The sequence below is a fragment of the Canis lupus genome, chromosome 1, assembly GCF_048164855.1.
Source record: "Canis lupus baileyi chromosome 1, mCanLup2.hap1, whole genome shotgun sequence".
Classification (NCBI taxonomy): domain Eukaryota; kingdom Metazoa; phylum Chordata; class Mammalia; order Carnivora; family Canidae; genus Canis; species Canis lupus.
In genome coordinates, this window is record NC_132838.1 from 8,766,464 (window position 1) to 8,792,396 (window position 25,933).

A 25,933-nucleotide genomic window follows, 5' to 3' on the forward strand; every position below is an offset into this window, starting at 1 on the left:
TGAGCCACCCGGGTGCCTCTTGAAATGTGTTTTAAATAGGATTTAGTTAGTTTCAGGTTCACTTAATTGTCCTAAAATGGTCTCTAAAATTTCCAGGCTAGTCATGTGTTGATAGGGTTTAGGAAGACTATTCAAAGTCTATAACAAAGAGGTTATTTCCATTTTAATTATATGGGCTAGGTATAAATTAAATGGCTATTTCCCAGAACAGAAGTGGGGAAGGGAATTTACCTTGAATTCATCATGATGATTACCAGAGGAACAGAGGTGGTGATTTTTTTTTTTTCTATCCACGTAGGTGCAGGCAAAGAAGCTAGAATGTAGAGTATAAGTATAGTTAGAACTACTTCCAGAAGGAAGTTCTTGTTCAGGATATGCTTACTACAAAATGACAGGAAGTTTAAGAGAACTGGCTGAGCATGGACATAGGAAATGAGAAAGGGTGGATTCCTTTGTCTGCTATAAAGCACAAAATTGTGGTTCCAAGCACAACAGGGCACAATGAATGTCTGTGGCAATCTGATCCAACACATTAGCCAAAAAGCAGAAGTAACATTTTCCTTTATGCACCAAACATATGGAGAAGGCCTCCCAAGAATTACAATTCAACTCTACCTAATCATGTTCCTCTATTCGTATATTAGGCAGTTTTCTTTTAAGTGAACCTTTCCAAGGCCATGCAAGGGAAAGCTGTGTTCCCTTCTTCAGGATTCAAAGATGAAGCCCATAAGGTACACCACAAGTCAGGCCCCGGAAATGCTTACCTGCCAATGCCTAGTCAGGACATCCTTGGTTTATGTATTTTTCTTAAAGATTTTATTTATTTATTCATGAGAGAGAGACACACACACAGAGAGAGAGAGAGAGAGACAGAGAGAGACAGAGAGAGAGGCAGAGACACAGGCAGAGGAAGAAGCAGGCTCCATGCAGGGAGCCCGATGTGGGACTCCATCCCCAGACCCAGGATCATGTCCCAAGCTGAAGGCAGACGCTCAAACGCTGAGCAACCCAAGTGTCCCAGCATCTTTGGTTTGAGCTGGAGTAGTCCCCTGGAGTAGAAAGCAGTAGGAATTCATTTGCTTCTGTTAAAGATTCCCTGTGATAATCAGAGATAAACACTCTAAACAACAGAAACCACCGAGTAGAGAAAGTGTATCATACTGGACGATAGCATGGAACCAAACTGCATGAGCTTATAACCTGGTTCTGTCACTTAGTATCTTTGTGACCTTGTGAGGTTCACCATGTGTCTGTTTTTTTCTTTATGATGCTAAGGCGCCTGCCTTACAGTGGGCTGTTTTGAAGATGTAAAATACATATTAGCAAAATTAATGTTTGGTATGATTATTAAGAGATGAATGATGTAAAATTCAGCTCTCCAGTTTCATCTATTGATTCCAGAAGAAACTGTGTATTGCAGAGCAATGGATTCTTCTGTACTAAAAGATCCACATCCATCCATTGGTTTTCTAGGCAATTGTTACACCCCACAGCCACTATTAGGATGGAAATTCTCCGGGACGAATGAAGCTCAACCCTTGCCAATTGTAAGAAAACAAGAATGCCAAGGACTACAGTGAGGAGAGGGAAATGGGCTGTGGCAAAGGCAGTAGGTAAACAGGTGGCTTCAGGGGATCCCTAGGTGGCTCAGCAGTTTAGCGCCTGCCTTTGACCCAGGGTGTGATCCTGGAGTCCCGGGATCAAGTCCCACATCTGGCTCCCTACATGGAGCCTGCTTCTCCCTCTGCCTGTGTCTCTGCCTCTCTCTCCCTGTGTCTCTCATGAATAAATAAATAAAATCTTTAAAAAACAAAAAACAAAAAAAACAGGTGGCTTCAGGATGAGTTCCCAGTGGAAGGGGGCAGAGATGCCACCTCTTAAAATTCTTAGGGGCGGGACACCTGGATAGCTCAGTTAAGTGTCTGACTCTTGAACTCAGCACAGGTCTTGGTCTGAGGGTCGAGTTCAAGTCCCACACTGGGCTCCAAAACAAACAAACAAACAAACAAACAAACAAACAAACAAACAAACAAACATTGTTAGGGATAAGGAAGGGCTAGAGAGAGAGTAGTTGCAGAAGGGAAGAGAGGCTTTCTCCCATAGGTTTCTTCAGTAGAATTTCATAGATCGATCGATCGATAATTTTTTTTGAGAGCATGCATGAGTGCGAGAGCAGGGGGAGATGCAGAAGCAGAGGGAGAGGCAGAGAATCTTAGGTAGACTTCACGCTCAGCACAGAGTTCAACACGGGGGCTTGATCTTCCAACCTTGAGATCATGACCTGAGCTAAAATTAGAGTTGGACACTTAACCCACTGAGCCACCCAGGTACCTTGAATTCCATGTATTTAAGAGAACGTTTTATAAATTCACTTGTGACCTAAGCTGGTGTGATCAAGTCCTACATTAAGTGTCTGACTCACAGAAGCAAGGCAGAGACCAGAAAAAAGGCAGCCTCCTATATGGACCCGAACCTCCTAGAAGTTTCTTGGTGTGAGGAAAACCACCTCTTAAGATCAAAGAGAGTCTCCCTTTTAAGATTTACCATTATTTGCAAGCCAGTCAACAAGGGCAGGATTTGATGGCCTGGGATGACCTCTAGGCAAAGCAACTGGCCCTGCTCATAAACCCTTTATTTCTCTAGTCCCTGCTCTGGCCAACCTCTCTTTGGCTCTCACAACCTAAGGCAGCCTTTCCCAAGAGGACTCTCTTCTGACTCCTTAGGTGGCAAAGCTGCCTGGTATTGAGTAGGGAAAATACAGTTGAAGAAAAAAGTATAACTCCAGGAGTTTGGGTGCGAAGTCAACTGTGTTCAGAAACGGATAACTTGGGATCCCTGGGTGGCGCAGCGGTTTGGCGCCTGCCTTTGGCCCAGGGCGTGATCCTGGAGACCTGGGATCGAATCCCACGTCGGGCTCCCGGTGCATGGAGCCTGCTTCTCCCTCTGCCTATGTCTCTGCCTCTCTCTCTCTCTGTGTGACTATCATAAAAAAAAAAAAAAAAAAAGAAACGGATAACTTTGTCCTTTCCAAGCAGGGCCCAGAATGGCTCTCACAAAAACGGGTGGTGAGAAGGGCCGTTCTGCTATTAACGAGGTAATGACCAGAGAATACACCATCAACATTCACAAACGTATCCATGGAGTGGGTTTGAAGAAGCGTGCCCCTTGGGCACGGAAAGAGATCCGGCAATGCCGTGAAGGAGATGGTAACTCCAGATGTGCGCACTGACACCAGGCTCAACAAAGCTGTCTGGGCCAAAGGAATAAGGAATGTTCCATACCGTATCCGTGTGCGGTTGTCCAGAAAACGGAACGAGGATGAAGATTTACCAAACAAGCTCTACACGCTTGTTACCCACATACCTGTCACCACTTTCAAAAATCTTCAGACTGTTAATGTGGTTGAGAACTAATTGCTGATTGTCAAATAAAGGTATAAAACTGCTAAAAAAAAAAAAAGGAAAAGGAAAAGGAAAAGGAAAAGGAAAAGGAAAAGGAAGGAAAAGAAAAGAAAAGAAAAGAAAAGAAAAGAAAAGAAAAGAAAAGAAAAGAAAAGAAAAGAAAAGAAAAGAAAAGAAAAAAAAAGAAAAGAAAAGAAAAGAAAAAAGAAATGGATACTTTATTCAGACGCCACTACTACTGGGTTTACTGGGTTCTCTGCCAGCGTCAGGCCCAGGTGTTACCGAGCCATGGACTTTGGGGAGAAGGCGGCTCTGGGGGGAAGGAGGGTGGGAACAGAGCAACTGGTATAAATCATCCATTAGCAAGACAAGTCACAAAAAGAGAAAGAAAACAATTTTTTTAAAAGACATTTCAGAAGGTTAAGAAACCCTTAAAACTGGTAACTGCAAGATGAGAAAGTTAAAAGAATTAAAATTTGATCATCTCCTATTTCTACTAAATACTATTAATAGGGACATTTTTAAAAATTATCACACTCTAAACATTTCATCATTCAGCACTACCTTCCTGTAGTGAAGTTTTATTATGCTAATTTTAAGCAGTCTTTGTCTAGTAGGTGTTCTTCAGCTCACTCCTGTATGTTGAGGGCTTTAGAACAGTAGTAACATTAGCTGATTCTTCATTCATTTCCTGTCTCCCATGAGCAATACTAGTTCAATTTTTCTTTCTTTCTTTTTTTTTTTTCCACTAAATTTGCTGGTCACTTCCCTCTAGTCTCTGCCCAGTTTATGGGGCATCCAAAAACTACCCAGTTAACCTGATTTAGTTAAAATCAGACTCTGTGGGACGCCTGGGTGGCTCAGTGGTTAAGTGTCTGCCTTCAGCTCAGGGTGTGATCCCGGAGACCCAGGATCAAGTCCCACATCGGGCTTCCTGCATGGAGCCTGCTTCTCCCTCTGCCTGTGTCTCTGCCTCTCTCTCTCTCTCTCTCTCTCTCTGTCTCTCTCCTCTCTGTGTATTCTCATGAATAAATAAATAAAATCTTTAAAAAAAATAAATCAGACTCTGTATCCAGGTATTAAATGGACTACAAGGCAGATCTTGTGAACGAAATTTTTATTTACATACTGTATCTAGAAGCAGATACATAAATTCTTATACAATTAATTTCCAAAAATGTGCAAGAAATTACTATAATTTGTTTACAAACCAAAACACATAGTAAAATCAATGGACTTTGGATAATTCATTCTGTGGTGTTCTCAGTACAAATGGTACACACCTGATTTGAAACATACAGAAAAAGTGTAAACTACAGCAATCTGGATTGCAAGTATTAATTTCATGGCACTCCAACGACTATAAAATTTCTTTAACCCAACATGTATACTTATTACAAAATTCTATAAGAATTTTTCATCTCTGGATGTAGAGTTTGGATCACTTTTCAGAAACAGCAACTACACAGTCACCATGTTATGACTAATAAAAAGAATGTTTATTTAAAATAAAAACCTTAATAGGATTTTAAAAAGTATTAAAAGAAACCAAATTTGTGATTACTAGCATACCAATACTTTATTTTGGAATTTTAAAGTTATTTATGGAACTGGCAATTGTTCCTTATTAGAGTTTTCAACAAAACTGTCTGTTGCTGGTAGTGCGATTTCATTTTCAAATTAAGACTTCACATTCGATGAAAAGCCATTAAGATTTAATTTCTATTATTTTGAATCATTCACAAAGCAAATTATCTTTCATATATAATGTGAAATGTACAATGATTAAAATTGGCATTTCTGAAAGCATTGTTAAGATATTTAGATTTATAGTTAGCAGGGACACTGTATATCACCTATTTAAGATTTTAGTAATTTTTTATCCTGTTTCAGTAATACTGGCTCAGAAATTATAATGTATACTTGATGTTTATTTCCTATATGCCAATGATTTAACCTTTTGGCACTTGATTTTCTTCAACAGCAAGATGGTTACCCTTGTAGCTGGTTTCCTCAAAAACTATTTTTAGCTCTATGATCATTTCCTGTGATATATTTTTGACCTCCTAGGTTTTCAGATTATTGCACCAAGTAGAAAGAGAACAGTTCTCCTTAGAGAAAGAGTGAGATATCTTTCAAGTACTTTCTATGCTTTCTTACTATTTATACAAATGCATATTAGTGTCTTGATAAGCCTAGAATTGCTTCTGGCCTCCATCAAGTTTTATGATGAAATAGTTGATTCAAAAAAATTACTCTGATTCATGTATGATGGCAAAAGGATACAGCTTTCCTGTTCTCTCTTTCTTGCCTTGAGCTCAGATTTTTAGAAGCACGTATTTAAAAATCACGTACAGGTTGTGCCCACGCCATCTAAACTGCCATTCAGTCGAATCCAGAAATTCACCCAAACGGTATCTAGACCAAATTATAGGATGGAGATTGATCTCTTCCCCTTTCCATTTTTAAACAGACTATTTATTTAGCCAATCTTTCACATTCTATTGTGCTGCGTATGCCAAACAGTTCTCTCTACAAAAAAAGCAGAAAATATTGCAATACTCCTTTATTTGTAAATAATATCTTGGCAAATACTTTTATGTTTATCAATATACTATCAGACCCTAGCAATTTCAAACTGGATTAGGATAGGGCATTTCACCTTAAAGTATTTTATATTATGAATATACAAAAGCACGTAAAAAACTGGCTTTCTGAATTAGAACAGCATCAAGACTTGCCCCCCATAAAACACAAAATACAATTTTAAAAACGTTTAGATGAAAAATCAAAATAATAACTTGAAACTAACAGTTAGATCTTGAACACATGGTATCATGAGGAAAACGTGGGGAACAGGCTACACCCACATGAGAAGACAGGGTTCAGGGCGGTCCAAAGACCTCTGTGCACCATGATCTCACGAAGAGTTCATGTAAATGCTTCTAGAAACATGGAGAAGCCATTTCAACACTTATTATTAACACACAGTGACTCTGTGACAATACCTGCCATCTAATATAGATGCACAGGGACTTTTAACTCACCCTAGATATATTTTAAATTGTTTAAAAATAAATAGTTTCGCAAAAAAATAGTTTAAATGTCTTGCATTAATTTGATAAGTTTACAACTCTGTAATAGTTCTTAATCCAAATAGCTTATAGTGAACACTTAAATTATATTATTACAGTATACTCCATAATCCATCTTATTAGTTGAAAACATATCAGAAAATGAAAGAGGAGTCTTTGTGACAAGGTACAATCAACATTCCACCAAAATTAAGTACCTTTTCCCCTTTAAGTCAAAATACCAGAACATGATATTATTGTGCCTTTTCTTCGTATTTCTTAGTTCTGACCCTAGAAAACAGAAAAAAACAATAACAACCACAAAAAAAAAAAACAGGGATACTGGTGTGTCTGAATTACAAAGCCATTAAGGTTGACCTAAGACCTTTACTCATCTTTTTAATTGAGGGGTAAAAGATAGGATAACTGAATGACAAGGGAATAAATGTCTTAAATCATAGGTTTCATCTGACACGGAAACATTTTCTAGATGGGGTGCTTCCAAAATACTCACTGAAGCAAATAAACACTGAATTTCAAAATAACTAAAGTCCTGGGGATAACACACTCCTCTTCGCCCCTCAACCCAAGAAACTGATTCAGATAAAATAACTAAGGATGCCTGCCAATTTACTTAAGACTTAGCTAAATTTAAAACAAAACAAAAAAAACTATTTTTAAATGGCAGTATATACGGTAGGCAACAAGACTTCCATACATCTGATAAGGTCTCAATATTCTTCTTACATGATGCTCTGCAATTTCCACAGTTTTTCAACTAGAGTCATTGGGGTTTTTTTGTGTTTTTGATGGAGAAAAGGGAGGGTCAAATCTAGCACATCTCAATAGTGACTATGTAAAAGAATATAAATCCAACTCTAAAACAATGTTTCTACTCAAATCAATTTAAAACTTTATATAAACTTAAATTTTGCAAGAGAATCTAGTCCTTTTATGAAAATCTGTTCTACATCAAGTTCACCCAAAGAAAATGCTGGCTAAGCTAAAGGAATCACAGAGAAAACACCTTACCAAAGGAAAGTATAATTAACGCAAAAACATTACTATCACAGGAAACTATGATCATCTAGCATCTCTTCAATAATAGTTCCAGTCTCATAGGTCTTTCTATGTTATGCCAATTTATACCAGAGCTTAATGACAGAAAAGGCAACAATTTCTAAATTGGTGGTATACACTTCTTTATGTTTTTTTTTTTTTAATGTAAGGCCATTTATTAAGAGACGAACCACAAGATGAAAATGAAGGCAACAGAAAAATTCAACTTTTCACAACCAAAAAACAGCACAACCTCAAAAACAATTTAGAAATGTCATAAAAGATATGTTGCAGTTCTGCATTCCAATACCCAAGATTATGTCAAATCATAATTCTAAATAAATCTTTCTAAAGTATGAGATTAAAAATCATTTTCAGTGTATGTGTAAATCCTGCGTTTTATCATACGGGTATGTTTATTCAACACGATCTTTGAAAACAGGCCATTTAAAGAGACATAACGATATTCATTCTGTAAGTTTCATTCAACTTTACTTAGGGTCAAATACACATGAAATGTGCTTTTAATGCATAAAAATCACAGTGGATAGCAGCAAAGGACTTGAGGGGGGTGGTTAAGGAGAATCTGATAATTCACATTGTGATTTATTCTGCACATTTATGAAAGATAATTCACACTTCCAAAACCTCAAGACTTCCCTTTTTAAAGAACCAAAATAAACCCAAGACACCTTGCTGACACGTTTCCCCACCCCTAAACAAATTGATTACTTTTACACATAAAACTGAAATAGTATGGCAGCAAAAGATTTTGATAGCAATGAAAGTTTGTAAACTGTATTTCAATCTCTTTTTCTAAATCCCAAAGTGCAAGATGCAGGGTTCTCATAATCTTTCAGTAGTGCTTCTCCTGTAAGTAATCCTTCATTTTGTTTGGCAAAGGCAGTTTCTGAATCAAGTCTATCCTGGTGTACTGACGTATAACAAACCGACACAGGTACTGCAACGAACGCACCTGCATGAACCGTGATACTGGATTGGTCAGCCTGACCGGGTAAGTCGCAGATCCAGGCAACCGAGATCGTGAATAACAAAAAGCTCCGTTTTCAGAGTCCCTGATCGAATGCTCGATTAGATCAACTATAGACGTATGTCCTTCCACATCTGGTTGTTCATAAAAGCTAAACCTACCATTTGAGTGTTCAATTCTCGTGTGAAGTGTTTTGCCATGGGAGCGAAAGCTCAAGCTTAAAAGGTAACGGTCGTCAGAACTATCCCGAACAAGAAAAGAGCCATCCGGCACGTTTGCTAGTTTCCCTTCTGCCTCCCAGCGTGTGATCGGTCCCCAGTACCATCCTTGTTTCGCGAGTTTTTTCAGCTCCTCTGTAAGGCTTGTCACGACCATGGGACCACTGCTCTGCACGGAGTCATACACTCTAGCGACCCCAGGGGCAGAATTAGGGTCAAAATTCAAATGACAGCGCATACTTTCAGCCACGTGGGCATCTGTGCCGGTGAGCCCACTGAAGTTCCTTTGGATTTGACTGGTCTGCATTGGAGGTAGCAACGGTGAGAGTGGGGGGGCGTCGTCATGACTCGCTCTGGGGCTCTGCAACATGACTCCTGTGGTGCCAATCAACAAGCCGTTCACCGCCTGATCCACAAAGATCTCCGGGGCCACCACGAGGTCCTGCTCTACCTGATTCTCGTCTTCGGCGAAGGAGCTCCCACCCACTTGCGGGGGGACCGCAGACACTTCCATGGGAGAAGAACCGTCCAGACAATAGCTACGCGGTCCTTCCAAAGGGTACATCCCCTCATCTAAAGGCACGGTGTATTGAATGTAGTCCTGAGGCATAAGTCCGATAACTACAGGCACATGTTCGTCAAGGTGAAGATGCAAGTCTCCATTCTGAGATTCCGAACTCTTCAGGGAATTGCTCTGTTCCTGGCACACGGTGTCAGCCTGAAGGTCGTGAAAATCCTTCCGGACCCCATTCAGGGCTGGGCTCGGACTGGAAGAGTGAACCAAGGCTTTGACTCTCACCTCCATTTTGATGCACGTCTCCTCAGAGTTTGTGGGTCGCAGAGGCCATGGCGTGGGACTGTAGTGGTGGCTGCGGAGCGACGTGGACCTGATGGGCCTCTGCGCTCGCACGTCCTTGAAGACCAGGGGTGCCGAGGAGGAGGAGAAGGTGTCCTCGTCGGCAGAGCTCCCGGACGGTGTGCTGCCCTTGCCTTTCTGCTTTTGTTTTGCAGACAGCCGTCGTTTTAACGTACCCATTAGGCTTTCGCTTTTCGATCTGCCCTTCCCACCTTTCTCGTCTTCATTAGTGATATCACAGCTGGCCATATCTTTCCCGTAGCAGCTACCAAACAAGGAATCATCTTTTCCAAAATCACTGCCTAGCGACGGTTGCTGTACGACCATGAAATCCGTTTCTTCTTTACTTTTATTCAAGTTGAAAGATTTTCGGAAGGTTTTAAGACTAATTTTCTTCATTATGACTAGTTACCTACTGCAAGAGGATCACTTTCTCTCCAGAAGACTCTCCTCACACATCTGGAGGGGCTGCAATGCTGCATCTAGGTACTCTTCCAGCTTCATAGACCCTTTGGAGCCATGCTCTAAAAAAATAAAACATACAGTTAAAAAAAAAAAAAAGCCACATTAAAAAATATTTCCACAGAAGTTTTATTTTGCTCCTTGAGCTCCGGAACAAGGACACGCGAGCGCATGGACAACGAGGTCAGCCCCACTGGGGCTGGGGTGCTTTCCACTCACCGCCGGCACACGAGAAGCTCACTGTCCACTCCAAACATCTCGTAACACTAGAACAAACCCGAGTCTTCCTCCTTCCTCTCTGCACCTTGCTTTTGAGTATGAATCCATGTCCTTGTCTCTCCTAACGCTCTTCTACCGGCCGACACTCAGCCTCTGCACGAACTCGCACGGGCCCCGCCGCCGCCTGTGTCACCAGCCACGCACGCTCAAGAGGATGCTGCCAAGGCGAAGTGGCCATGTAGCGAGTCTGGTTGATTGCTCAACAATTTATACACACTTTCAAATATTTAAACATCTGTAAAAATACACAGAAACAATCCCAAAATCTGTAATAACCTGGGAAAAAAGTCTAGACATGTCCCCTCATATTTGTGGGTTCCTTGACAAGAAGGTTCTTTCACCTTCACATTTATAGCGCCGAGCATAGCCTGCGGCCTGCTCGCCTGGGGGTACGCCCAGGAAAGTAGATATGTCAACGTGTGGGTCTATTTCAAAGAAGATTATGAAGCCTATTTCCAGAATTATTATTTCTTCATCTTTTTTTTTGTAGTTTTCCTGACAAATTTTTATTTCTATGTCCAAAAATATATTTTCTAAACTATCTTGTACAACATTCCATTGTTGAAAAGAGGATTTTAATTCTGTAAAGACTTTTTTTTTTTAAAGATTTTATTTATTTATGCATGAGAGACACAGAGAGAGAAGCAGAGACATAGGCCGAGAGAGAAGCAGGCTCCCTGCAGGGAGCCCGATGTGGGACTCGATCCCAGGACCCCCGGAGATCACACCCTGTGCCGAAGGCAGACACTCAACTACTGAGCCGTCCCTGTAAAGACTTTCTGAATGTCATTTTATAGGAAAAACTCTGGTCCCAGAAGTAATGCTCATAACAGTCATAACTACATTGCAAAGACATTCTGTTGAAACTACACATCATGTTTTATTTCCTCTCTATTTGTGCTCTGCAGTTTCTGCAACCATCAGAGTATCTATAATGCCCTAACAGGATGATTAGCTCAACTCATGCAAAATGCTAATAAAAGTAAGAGCAAGATTCCAATCTCCCCACCCATCAGTTTAGCATCACTCGGTTTCTTGGCAAAAGACTGGAGCCCTAAGCTCGATGACATTCAGTAATTCATTATGCGTTTACCAAGTCCCCGCTACATACCTAGCACTGTATGGTCATACGCAGATTAATAAATCGTTTATTGCCTCATAATCCAGGAGCAGAGGGAGATGTATGAATGGATAATTTATAAGACAAACCTATTAGTAATATACTGATGATAACACGGTGGCAAATGAAGGGAGAGGTATCTTACCAACATTTGCTTTACAGATAGAATTTGGTTACTGTGCACAAAGAATCTGCATGAAATCATTTTTAATAAAAACCACTCAGATCAGACAATCTGTCAGGGGATCAGCAATATCATCTCCATAAAGGAAAAAGCAATTTTAAAGTCTTACTGTCGTGTACTATGTTTTTGAGCAAGTTGTAAAAAATAAAACGCATATAAGTATTTGGAGTCCCAGTCATTTTTAAACATTATAACAAGTTGTGTATTAGATGAACTCACTACCCAAGTACCATTATCATCTACTTAAGTATGAACATGTAATATTTAAGTTATTAACATTCTTAATTTGACAAAAATATGGCCATTCATAAACATGAAACAGAGAATGACCACATGCTTTAGCTGGCAAAGTCACTCCTTTTGAGTAGACATGATAGGTTTGTAGCCAAAGACAGATTCCAATATCTAATCTCTACTGACAAGAAGAACAATCCCTGCTCACACTGCGGTTGTGACAGGTACATTTGTAAATGTAAAACCACCATGCCGTAGAATTTAGATATTTTGTTGATATGTGATTAAGATGAATTAGGACCTGCCATTAGAAAGAGGCTGATATGAAATGTAAGTAAAATAAGCTGTTCCCTTGGGAATAACAGTATGTGTAAAATTACGTTGAAATTTTAAAAGGTCAATGAGTAAGAAAAAAATAAGTAGAAAGGAGCCAATATCCTGTACATCATGGAAATAAACAGTTAGTAAAAATGAACAAAGTGGGACATCCCGAGTGGCTCAGTGGTTCAGCGCCACCCTTGGCCCAGGGTGTGATCCTTTTTTTTTTTTTTTCCCCCCCACAAAATGCCATCACCTCCAGACACCTGCAGATCACCAAGCAGGGAGTGTGGCTGGGTCTCAGATGATCAGAGGTAGACAGCCTTGGTGTGGAGGAAACCCAGGGGGTTAAGAACAGCCAGGAGAGCACGTGCACGCACCATCCACGGGCTCACTGCCTGCCACTCCCTCTGAAGGAGACCCAGGATTGAGTCCCATGTCGGGCTCCCTGCATGGAGCCTGCTTCTCCGTCTGCTAGTGTCTCTGCCCCACCCCCCTCCCCATGTCTCTTATGAATAAATAAATAATCTTTTTTAAAAAAATGAACAAAATGGCTTTCTGGTAAAAATCAGTATAATGTGTTTGCATCACATGAGCCCAATCCATGGGCCTGCAGATGAGCAAGCCCCAGCCCTGGCCGCAGCACCCTGCACCCCAACAAACTATCCACCTGCTCCTGGGGTCGTCAACCAATGAGGTCACATAACCTACTATACTTAGCATTTACATACTAATGCCATATCAACTTGCCTTTCTACAGAGTAGTTTAGGGAGGCAAAAGTACCTTCATGAAAATCTGTACATTGCATGTGCACGCTCCATGACACAAACAAGTTTTTCAAATGCCTAAAAGTCAGTTATACATTCTGCTGCAACTAAATACTACTCAAGAGTAACATGAAATAGGGATCCCTGGGTGGCGCAGCGGTTTGGCGCCTGCCTTTGGCCCAGGGCGCGATCCTGGAGACCCGGGATCGAATCCCACGTCGGGCTCCCGGTGCATGGAGCCTGCTTCTCCCTCTGCCTGTGTCTCTGCCTCTCTCTCTCTCTCTCTCTCTCTCTGTGTGACTATCATAAATAAATAAAAATTAAAAAAAAAAGAGTAACATGAAATAATTCTGTAGTATTACATATGTGTATACCATGGAAATATTTGCAGAAATCTTTGCAAATAAAGAAACACTATCACACACAGAAGCAGGCCCAGGCATACATGGGAAACTGACATATAACAGAAGGCAAACCAACAGCAAAGGACACAGTTTCTCCACAGTGCTAAGACAACTGGTTATACATCTGGAAAAATGAGAAAACTGGACTCCATACCTCACACCAGCAGTGAAAATAAATGATAAGTAGATTAAAAATCTAATAGTGAAAATCTCAGTTTAGTTAGAATAAAATACAAAATATCTTTAAGACTTTGAGATAGAAATAAATGTCTTAAACCCGGCACCGAAAGGACAAAGAATAAAACTGCAGAGGCACCTGGCTGGCTCTGTTGGAAAAGCATGCGACTCCTGATCTTGGGGTTAGTCCCATGCTTGCTACAGAGGTTACTTTAAAAAATAAAAACTTAAAAAAAAAATAAAAGAGTAAGACTTCAGTTCAAAAGATACTACAAAGGGACAGATCTCCTCTGTCAAATTCTTTTGTGGAGCTGAGAAAAACAGGATAACCTAAGTATACCAGAAGGTCCATTAACTTCTCTCAATCAGAGAGAACTTTTAAGTACAATTCCTCATAGCAGTAGAAATTGCATTTATTTGCCTTAACAGGCTGAAATAGTGACCTGAAGACTAATAAAACCTCCTGTATTAGTGATAATTTTCTGGCTCACTAGCAACAAATCCAATTTTGTTCATAAAAGAACTGGGCATCAATTCACACAGAGAATAAGAAAACTTAATTACCAATAGCTATAAAATAGAAAACTAAAGGATATAAACATGAGACAAAACAAACATGTTCAGCCCCAGTAACAGAGATGTTACAAAGAAAGTATTTACAATAATCACTGAAAATCAGCAAATTCTTGATGCACTAGATCAATGGGTCAACATCCAGAATGGCTTATATATGGTCTGTCTGGAGTTGTCATTCCAACATCTGTCAAACTCAAGCATGTCAGCCAACCTAAAGCCTGACCCGTAGGGTCAAGCCCAGTTAACTAGCTAGGGCTGGAATAAAATGTTAGTTCAATTTCAATCATAATTACAAAGGCTTTTGTTTTCCTGCTTCTGTGCCTGCTAATGCTATTCCCTCCTCCTGATAAATATTTCCTTTCTTTTTCCTAATCCATGTTTCAGAGAACTCCTTAAGAAATTATACTTCTTCCTGAAGTCTGCTCTAATCATCCGGCCTGAAGGGAGCTCACTCCCCCCTTGTCTGAACTCCAAATACTCAACCTGCACTTACTTAATAGTATGTCACACAGTGACCTAGAACTGCTTGCATTCTATTCATATCTTATCTCCCCAGATTGTAGTGTTTGAAGATAAGAGACACGTCTCATTCATTTTTATATTCCTAACCAGGAACTACCATTACATATTTAATATATACTGCCTAAATTCTTTGATACCAAGTAAATATTCCTTGACTATTAAGTACATAATAGGAATGATGAGATAGGAGAACCACACTGTGCAAAACTGGCTAAGTCTCCTCTTATCAAAACGGAGCAGTCTATCTCCTACAAAATCAAAAGTCATTGCTACAAATGAAACAGGCCAAGGAGAAGAACACCTGCCTGTCGGTGAGCGAGTTCCACCACACAGAATCTATCCCCGGACTTTCATGTGGCATGTGTTCTGTGCTCAGGTATGTAAGACTACTGAAGAAATTCAATCAGATAAACACCAGTGAAGAGAAGGAAATAAAAATATTAAGTGCCACCCTCCCCCTCATCACTTACCTCCACATAGTTACAGAAGTACATCTAGAAATAAAAATCTTTTTGCTTTTGGACAGTTGAGCATGGGTGAAAAACAGCACTCATGGTATTACATATATATGAATGATGCTATCTCAGGAAATAAAAGAGGTACTGAGTATATGAATCTTACAGTAGGTACTCAGAACGTCCTTTCTGCAGTAAGCTATTTTTCATAAAGTCCCTTCCTCCTCCATGTGTAAGATACTCCATTGGATCCAAGAGAAGTTACGCTGTTTGATACAAAACTAACAGATGACATCTGTGAGCTCCAAGACAGGTCAAAGAAATGACAGGAAAAGGCTGGACAGAGGCAGTCTGAGATCATATTCTTGAGCAGTAAACTCTGAACACGACCAACAATTAAAAGCTTTAAGTCAGACTAGACTGTAAACAAAGAGACAGGGGAGGGTTCGTGGACTCCTAGCTTTGCTTTCCCACTGCCCCTGACTGTCCACATGGCAGGGTGTGGATAAACCCAGAGGCAGGTCCTAGTGGCTTTGAGAAGGCCTTGGACTCAGACCAAATATTTTGTCCTTGTTCTTTTTATCACTATCATCAGATCCTTGAGGAGTCTCGACCCACAAAAAGTCTGTCTTCAGAGAAAACCTTGTAAGTGGAAAGAAGAACACCCCCGGGTAGCAACACAGCCAACGGGGGTCACTATTTTGGGAGAGGCTGTCTGGGCCGTACAGACAGGAAACAAGTAAGCCCAGGAAGACATAATTAGTGAGTGTGAGAGATACCATGAGGAGAAGGCAGCAATCAGAGAATACTGGGGTTCCTACTCTGGACTCCATAACACCTAGGCCCCCCTCCCCGGCCTCTCTGACAAGCCAGTCATGCAAAGGAAGGCTAAGGTGGAGAGACCGAGGGAAGGCTAAGCTCACAGGCTGAGGTGGGAACTGCAGATGCAAACCCTGAGAAGCCCGCTGTGCCGGAGGTGAATGGTGTGTGTGTGTGTGTGGGGGGGGGGGGGGGGTGGCGGGCGCTGAGGCGGTATGTTGAGGGATACGGGTCTGATTCTAAGCGCATTCAGAAGCATGAAAGGTTTCGGGGGCACCCGGGTGGCCCAGTCTGTGAAGCATCTGACTCTTGATTCCAGCTCAGGTCATTATCTCAGGGTCGTGAAATCGAGCCCCACATGGGGCTCCACGCTCACCACAGAGTCTGTTTCAGATTCTCTCTCCCTCTCCCTTTGCCCCCCCACCACATGCATGCTCTAAAAATAAATAAATATTAGAAAAAAATGAAAAGATTTCAATTATCACCATGTTCTAGTTTGAATATGCACTTCCCAGTTTTGAGCCCACACATCGTCCTCTCCAGCATACCACCATATACATACAAACCCACGAGGACTGTAAGGTGGATGGCAAAACCGAATTCAAAAACAAAAACCCAGAGGTCTCCACTTAACCTTACCCAAAAAATAGATGAACAGTTTCTTCATAAAATTTAAGATATTAAAACAATCACCTGGAACTACCTCTAGTTCTAGGAGAGGACGATCCAAGTTTCCCTGGTAGACCGCACTCCCCATAAATTTTAAACAATGGTTGAGTTGAATTTCAGGTTTACTATATGAACACTGGAGAGAGACAGAAATGAATCAACTGCATGCAAAGGTTTTATTAATATCTAATTTCCATTTACAAATCATTCTTGCTAAATGCCCTACTTTGCAATATAATTTTAGTGACATTAACATTCAACTTCAATTAAAAACTGTTAATTGGCTAAAACATGATCTCTGATAGGAAACATAGTTGCAAACCCTTCTGGGTTCGCAGTTTTGAATATACTAGTCATTACGTTAGAAACCTGTATACCAGGGAAGCCCGGGGTGGCTCAGCGGTTTAGCGCTGCTTCAGCCCAGGGTGTGATCCTGGAGACGCAGGATCGAGTCCCATGTCGGGTTTCCTGCATGGAGCCTGCTTCTCCCTCTGCCTGTGTGTCTGCCTCTCTCTCTCTCTCTCTCTCTCTCTCATTCTCTCTCTCTCTCTCTCCCCCTCCCTCCCTCTTGGGTTCCCTGCATGGAGCCTGTTTCTTCCTCTGCCTGTGTGTCTGCCTCTCTCCCTCTCTCTCTCTCTGTCTCTCTCATAAGTAAATAAAATCTTTAAAAAAAAAAAAAAAAGAAAGAAACCTGTATACCTGTGTGCAGACAGAGATAATACAGTAGAAATACACATAGATTCATCTAGGGGTTGGGTGGAAAATACATGGAGGATGTGCCACATGCTGTGAGACTAAGCTTTAGAGATCTACAATTAGGTTAAGTTTTGAAAAGTAGGTACAGAAGATGAAGAAAGCTCCAGAACATGATGTGGAAAGCAGACCTGAGCAACAAAAGAGCAGGGGGGAGGATAAGGGCAGCCCATACAGAGGCAATAAAGCCGAATCTGTCCACATACACTCTGCTCTTTCTCGAATCCAATCGACAAACTGCGGGAAAAGTAAAACCCCAAATGCTTTCCATTTGCCTCAGTAAAAACACAAGTTTTTACAGTGGTGAGAGCCCACATAACGTTACTCTCCCGTTCTCTACTTGGCCGCTCTCTCCACTCCACCTGATGCTCGGTGAATACCACAAACATGCTCCATTTAGGGCACTGGTGCTGCTGCAAATACCACACCCCCAACCCCACCAATCCCTCACTTCCTTCAAGTCTTTGCCCAGCTGTCACCTTCTGGTGAGATCTGCCCTGACTGGGCATGTGATTGCAATACAAACCACCTTACTGCATCACATTTCTTTTTTTCTAGCACACAATAACAGTCCTCCTATTATGTTGCTTTTTCTTCCCCTCCTCAGACTTTGTTAAAGAACATAAGCTTCACAAAAGCAGGGATCATTCACCCATGTCTCCCAAGAGACTAGGACCACACCAAGGGTATAGGAGGTGCTCAGTACTTGTGAGTAAACCAATTTTAGACACACAAACCTACTCAGGTATGGTGATCAGGTAACTTGCCCACTTTCACCTCCCACACTGCGACCTCGAGCCATAATTTGCCATTATTTACAATAGTTAGAAAACTCCTTAACATGGGGTGGCCATTACTTGGGGATTTCTGCTCTAATCACAGAAAGCATTCGTGTTTACCATATTCTCAATTCAACACAACTTTTAACATATTGCTCCTTTGATATGAAATGTTGTTTTCATTCTCATCTCCAACTAATTCCTTCACACTTCAGCTTATCTATCAATTCCTCAAGGAACCACATCCTGCTCTTCCTGAGTAGATGAAAACCCCAAGTACAAGACCTCAGAACACTGCATAGCTCTCCCGCCTGGATTTTTCATGTGGAATGGATATACTCAGATCTGTCTGTATTAACTATGTGATTAAGGGGGATCCCTGGGTGGCTCAGCAGTTTACCGCTGCCTTCGGCCCAGGGTGTGATCCTGGAGTCCCGGGATTGAGTCCCACGTCGGGATCCCTGCATGGAGCCTGCTTCTCCCTCTGCCTGCATCTCTGCCTCTCTCTCTCTCTCTCTCTCATGAATAAATAAAATCTTAAAAACAAACAAACAAACAAACAAACAAACCTATGTGATTAAGGACTATCACCCCAGGAGACTCTATATTCTACATGGAAGCAAAGATCAGTCGATTTTTTTTTTACATTTTATCCCCAGCACCTAGCACATACCTGGCCCAAAATAGGGCACTCAATAAAAATGTGTTGCGTGAACACAGCAGCAAAATGAAGAGCACTGCTCCACAGTGACAAGCAACATGATGTATACAACTGCCCAAGCAGAACTGGGAACTGATTCTGAGCGGATACATATTCACATTTAAGTTAACCTCCCTAAGCTTAGGCTTCCCACTAGTGCATCCATTTCACAGAAAACAAGATACTGACAACCACAGTAAAAATACCTAATTATCTACTTGGTAATTATTCCTTTTTCAACTACCAATCCATATGCAACTCAACATTAACATTAAATAAACAAAAATCAATCCTAAACATTAAAAAACTATAAAAAGTTCTATTAGGCCATATGGCCTTTTATCTCTTCCCTTTTTTGCTAGGCAAAGATCACTCTGTAAGTTTTAAGAGTATCTGTTTTTCTGTTTCCACTTCCAAAAATATATGCCTTCTTTTTATAGGATTACCATCTGTCTCATCATGCCCAAGTAAATGTTCTGAATTAGTTTTACTGCTTTTCTAATTGTAAAATTTTAAGTTTACACATATACTTGAGAATGTGTATAAAGATTCATGGGAAAAGGTTTTAGACATGAATACTTTATTCATATAGGCAGAAGATAACATCTTCAAACAATTTCACAGCCTGTTTTTTTAAGGACTGACCAGAGACAGTCATGCTTGCCATTAAAACACCTTATGAAAACCTTTAAAATACAGTATCAACTACTTCACATTCAACAAATAAAACAGCTTTATTATTGCCAGTTTACAAGTGAGGAAATCAGGTCCCAAAGAGATCAGAATTTACCCAACAAAGTGAAGTAACTTGTCACCAGGAGATAGGAGATGTGGAATCTGAACCTGGCTGCCTCCTCTGTTGACAGGCAGCCGAGCCAGTCAGCCTGTTGCTAAATCCGTGGTTCCCAACTTTCTGGTCTGGGGATCTCTGGGGATCTCTTCATTGTCTTACAAATTACTTAAGACCACAAAAAGCTATATGTGGGTTATATATACTGAAATTTACCCTGGTAGAAATTAAAACTGAGATTTTAAAACATTTATTCATTTTTTAAAAGATCCTATTTATTCATGAGAGACAGAGAGAGAGAGAGAGAGGCAAAGACACAGGCAGAGGGAGAAGCAGGCTCCATGCAGGGAGCCTGACATGGGACTCGATCCCAGGTTTTCAGGATCAGACCCTGGGCTGAAGGCGGTGCTATAATGCTGAGCCACCAAGACTGCCCTATTTATTCATTTTTAAATGACAATATACTCATTACATGTTAACATAAATAACATTTTCCTGAAAAATATATTTACCCAAACAATAAAAATTCAGTGAGAGAAGTAGCACTATTTTACTTTATTGTAAATCTTTTTTCTGTCTGACTTAAGACAGCTGGACTCTCTTGTTTCCATCTGCATTCAATCTGTTACAATATGCTGTTTCAGTGTAATTAGAAAATCCAACCTCCTACAGATATATAGCTGGGAAAGGGAGAAATATTTTCTTTAATAATCTTTTCATACAACCGTGGATATTCTTTCCTGTGATAGTATACCAAAAATCAACAAGTAATATCTTAAAAAGTTAGCTGCACTGGGAAATCAAAAACCCTTTCAATGACTTCTTTATTCTATTATACTCTAATCCATTGGTCTAGTTCGCATTTTGAATCAATCTTCCATGTATGTATGTATGCATGTGTGATTTTATAACACCATGCATCAGTGACTTCATTATACAATATCAAAAAAAAGAAATCACCTATGTTAACATCACTACCACTGACCTCATCAGAAAACACTAATAAACACTGGAAGGCAGTTAAGCTAATAGTGGTAGACACGCATTCTCCACAATTCTAATTTCTGCTTGAGCACTTGAATTTATCAACACCAATACCATCAATGAATATATCATACTGTCTACTGAAAACCCGGGCTGAAAAACCATAGTTTGTCAACGGTTCTTTTATTTATTTAGTTGTTGTGTTTTTGTTTTGTTTTTTTAAAAAGTAAGTTTGCCCAATGTGGGGCTTGAACTCATGACCCTGAGATCAAGAGTCATGACTGAGCCAGCCAGGAGTCCCATCAACTGTTGTTTTAGGTAAAAGTGACCTTTCATGAAAAAAATAGCTATCTCAGCATCTCCAACAGCACAAGCACTTCCCCTGGAGACAACCTTCTTCCATTAGCATGTGGTAAAAAGCACGCTCTATACACTTGAATATCATAAGGATTCTGAGAAGATGTGTATTCCAGGCCAAGATTTAATAAATGTAACAATTTTTACAGCCTCTTTGATGGCATTAGTTTTAAGATTTTATTTATTTGAGAGAACTAGAGAGGGAGCACAAGCAGGGGGAGCGACAGAGGGAGAGGGAGAAGCAGCCTGCCCACTGAGCAGGGAGGCCAACGCGGAGCCCGATCCCGGGACCCTGGGATCATGACATAAGCTGACAGCAGATGCTCAAAAAACTGAGCCACCCAGGTGCCTCATTCAATGACATCCTTAAATGTAACTGTGATTTTCTTTTTACAAGTGCTTAGAGGTAAAGAACCAAAGACTGCTGTGCAAGTTCAAGCAACCACAGCTGGTGCCACTAACTGGCAGGGGAAGGGCACCACCAATTCTATCCACCATTGCTTCTGCACCCTCAAGGAATGGCAAATCATGTTTTAGCATCATTATCAAAGGGGATCCACAGACCATACTTAGAACCACCAGCTTAAACTATCTGTGAAGACAGTTTAAAAGAACAAAGAGCAAGACTTTAAGGCAAGTAAGACATCCACAGAAGAATTAGCAAGATGAGGAGTTTCACTATTGTCTCTGCTCTGAATGTTGCCAGTTTCTTAGCAAGCCACCGTTGATGCCCTTCCATTTCAGTTCCTTCTATTCTACTCCATTGTTCCTGAATCTGTCAGTGTATAACTCACCATTAACTTTATAAAATAAGGAAAAAATAAAGGACAGATACAAAAATCCTTCCAGAAAGGGAGGAGAAAGAGGGAAAAGAGATCATATACTAGAAAAGCAAATATGGGCAATGGCCAACAGAACATGAAATATGATAGAAATAAGGTCCCAGGGTTTGTTATGCCAATAAATACGAATGGGATAAACTCAACTATTAGAAAAAAGATTTTCAGGTCTGGTTTTAAAAATCCTATCATATATGGAAACACACTAAAACCAGTGGTCTCAGAAAGCTTCAAAATACCATAAAATCTCTATTAGCCACTACTGAACGACCCTCTTCTTCAGCTTTCCTGTGATTATCCTATAGTCCATCAAGTGAATCATATTTACATGTATTCTCCTTGAAATCAGGAATATTATTAGTCATCACCCCTGGCTATGTCTCCATCACATAAAGTACCTCCTACATATGGCTGATGCTCATCCAAACTTTTCTGAATTTAAATTCACTGCATGTTTTAAACATGCAAACAGGTAAGTTTTATTTTTTTAAGTTCTTCCTACAAAAATAGTAAGCTGATTTATAAACACTAAATAATTAAATAAACACTAAATAATTAAATAAACACTAAATAACACAGAAAATTTTTTTAGACATCTGCATTTAAGTATAAATAAAATCACTCTAAAAGCCTAGGAAAATTTGACTTTTAAATAAAAATCTAGGCCTGGGACGCCTGGATGGCTCAGGGGTTTAGCACCTGCCTTCAGCCCAGAGCGTGCTCCTAGAGTCCCGGGATCGAGTCCCACATCGGGCTCTCTACATGGAGCCTGCTTCTCTCTGTCTATGTCTCTGCCTCTCTCTCTGTGTGTCTCTCATGAATAAGTAAAATCTAAAAAAAAAAAAATAAAAAAATAAAAAAAATCTAGGCCTTTGTAGAAAGATTGCTTTGCAAGTGTGATTAACTTCTAATTCTACTTAAAAAGTGCCAGGTTGGAAATCACATATAATGCATTATCTAAGGGCAGATTTTACATAATTCAGACTGGTAAAGAGTTCAGTCAATGGATATTTAAATAAAAGACACTGGTGGGGCACCTGGATGGCTCAGTGGTTGAGCTTCTGCCTTTGGCTCAGGTCATGATCCCGGGTTCCTAGGATCAAGTCCTGCATTGGGCTCCCCATGGGGAGCCTGCTTCTCCCTCTGCCTATGTCTTTGCCTCTCTCTGTGTGTCTCTCATGAATAAATAAGACCTTAAAAAAAAAAAAAAGACACTGGTCCTATATATGGAAATTAATGAAACAGCACATATTTACTTCTTTCAATTAAAAATGAAATATTTAAAAATACATGAGTCCATAGTTAGGTGAAGTTTTTAAATTAACTGATGAACACCAATCTTAATTGCTTCAGGAAAAATCCTCTAACAGGGACGCCTGGGTGGCTCAGCGGTTAAAGCATCTGCCTTTGGCTCAGGGCGTGATCCTGGGGTCCTGTGATCGAGTCCCACATCAGGCTCCCTGCATGGAGCCTGCTTCTCCCTCTGCCTGTGCCTCTGCCTCTCTGTCTCTCATGAATAAATAAAAAAAGATTTTTTTAAAAAGAAAGAAAAATCCTCTAACAGAAAAGAATGAAAAGAGGAGTATGCTAACAAAAACACAAGAAACCTAGTGTAACAGTAAGATAGTGTTACATTCAAGAAAAATGGTCATACAAATAAAAAGGGGTTATATATCACATAAGGTATAATCCACAAAGAAAATAAAAGTGCCAAAAATCTTTACACACAGGGGTGCTTGGGTGGCAAAGACAGTTAAGCATCCGACTCTTGGTTTCAGCTCAGGTCATGATCTCAGTCAGGGTCGGGACACTGAGCTCCATGACTGCATCCATGCTAAGCACAGTCTACTTGAGATTCTCCCTCTCTCTCCCCCTCTGCCTCTCCCGATCTTGCTCTCTCCCTCCAAGATAAATATATCTTTAAAAAAAAAAAAATCTTTACACACGAGATGGAATATTAAAATACTGCTTTCAGCCCAAGAAAATAAACAAAAATGAAGAATATAGCAGATTTAAATTATATAATTTTATCTTTTAGCTATATGGGACTCTGTAAACTTTTTTAAAAACTGAAAATATGGGATCCCTGGGTGGCTCAGTAGTTTAGCGCCTGCCTTTGGCCCAGGGCATGATCCTGGAGACCCGGGATCAAGACCCACATCAGGCTCCCTGCATAGAGCCTGCTTCTTCCTCTGCCTGTGTCTCCGCTTCTCTATCTCTCTGTCTCTCTCTCTCTCATGAATAAATAAAATCTTTAAAAAAAAACTGAAAACATATCTGCTTTTCAAGAGCTTATGGAATAGTTACTAAACGTGACAATATGTTAAGTCACAACGAAGATATCAGTAAATTTAATATCTCATAATGATATCTCATAATGAAAAGTATCTCATTAGGGAATGTCTGAGTGGTTCAGTTGGTTCAAGAGGCGTCAGACTCTTGGTTTTGGATCAGGTCATCTCAGGATCATGGGCTCCACTGAGCAATGAGCCTGTTTGAGATTCTTTCTCCCTCTCCCTCTGACCCTTACCCACCTCTTAAAAAAAAAGGAAGAAAATATTTCACCAAATTATTTTAATAAAACTGAAAAGGAAAACAAAAATAAAAATCACTGAACATCCTTTTGAATCAAAGAGATGAAGTCTCAAAGGGAAAATGGTACATTTTAAACTAATATTAATAATGGATATGCTACAGATGAAAATCTATGCAATTCTGCAAGACCCTAAAACTCACAGAAAACTTCGAAGCCTTAAAGGTTTACAAAAGTAAACAGTAAGGAATTAAAGTAAGCATTCAATTCCAGAAGTCAGTAATGAGAACCAAAAATAAAAAATAAAAATAAATAAATAACCCAGCAGTAGTAAACATTAAAAGAGTTAAGAGTTAATTCTTTGATCAGAGCACAAAAAACTTAATCAATGAACAACTAGCTTTCATTTAATCAAGAAAAAGGGACAATGTATTTATATGAATTAGAAATGAAGTAACAAAAGATCCACAAGAAGTCAAGAAGTCAAAATATAGGAGTACTTTGAAAACTCAGTAAAAATGTGAAATTCAGGGCAGCCCAAGTAGCTCCGCGGTTTAGCATCCCCTTCAGCCCAGAGTGTGATCCTGGAGACCCGGGATCGAGTCCCACGTCAGGCTCCCTGTACGGAACCTGCTTCTCCCTCTGCCTGTGTCTCTGCTTCTCTCTCTGTGTGTCTGTCATGAATAAATAAATAAAATCTTTTTTAAAAAATGTGAAATTCAGATGAAATGGGTAATTTTGTGGCAAAATATATATTACTAAAATTTGCCTCAGAAGAGGCAGGAACCCAAAAGTGATGAATAGTTGTCAAATAACCTGAGAACATCCTCACAGAACCACCATGGCTCCTTCTTCCTTTAGAGAGAAAAAGGGACAAGTCACTAAAGACATTAAATACAATACTTACTAAGCTACTTTAGGACATAGAAAAAGAAATCTCCCAAATTTATTTCTGAAGCCAAAGAATACTGATACCACCACTGGACAAAGACAACACGTTAAAAACAAAACAAAACTCCACTGATCTCACTTATGAATACTGAAAACAAATCTTAAATATCAGCAAACATTGGAATGGTGTGGGGAAATCATTCAACCAGGTGAGGTACATCCCAGAATTGCCAGCACAGCTGATTATTTGTAAATTTACCATAATTTATGGTAAAGGAGCAAAATTATACAGTCACAGCTATAAATCACACACACACAAAAAAGATCAGAAAAAAAAATAACATCAATCCTAACCCCCTCAAAAGAGCTCTATAAAATAGAAAAACATGGACATTTAACATGGAACATATAACAAAATTAACAGTCATATGAATAATAAAGAAATGCTGAAAGACAGCAACAAAGATGCCAATTAACAAGTATTAATTAGCATTATTTTCAACATAGTAGCTAATTAATTAGGCAAGAGTAAGAAGTAAGTATAAATATTGGAAAGGAGGATACAAATTGTCATTATTTACAGATGACAGGAGTGAATACCTAAAATACAACAGATGCAGATGAACAACTACAAGGGGAAAAAAAAAAATTCATTCTAGTGACTGCTTACAAAATTTATATGTAAAAATCACTAGTAATTATTTTTAAAAAGCTGGCAGGC

General features: G+C 39.9%; 1 protein-coding gene and 1 pseudogene across 11 annotated transcripts in view; one reads left to right on the forward strand and one right to left on the reverse strand.

Annotated features, from left to right (window-relative positions):
• The first annotated feature begins 3,043 nt into the window (after nt 1–3,043).
• Nucleotides 3,044–3,413, forward strand: LOC140611677 (large ribosomal subunit protein eL31-like; annotated as a pseudogene).
• Nucleotides 3,414–4,501: 1,088 nt separating this feature from the next.
• SOCS6 (suppressor of cytokine signaling 6) overlaps nt 4,502–25,933 on the reverse strand; it is a 39,453-nt gene continuing 18,021 nt past the window's right edge. For 5 of the 11 annotated variants that reach the window (XM_072820437.1, XM_072820406.1, XM_072820418.1 and 2 more), the window contains 2 exons: nt 10,281–10,575; nt 4,502–10,123 (listed from right to left, as the gene is read on the reverse strand). In XM_072820437.1, coding sequence (XP_072676538.1) covers nt 8,391–9,998 — 1,608 coding nt within the window. In that variant the 5' untranslated portion in view covers nt 9,999–10,123; nt 10,281–10,575 and the 3' untranslated portion in view covers nt 4,502–8,390. The remainder of the gene's footprint in view (nt 10,124–10,280; nt 10,576–25,933) is intronic. The other 6 variants (XM_072820462.1, XM_072820471.1, XM_072820440.1 and 3 more) reach the window with 2 other exon arrangements.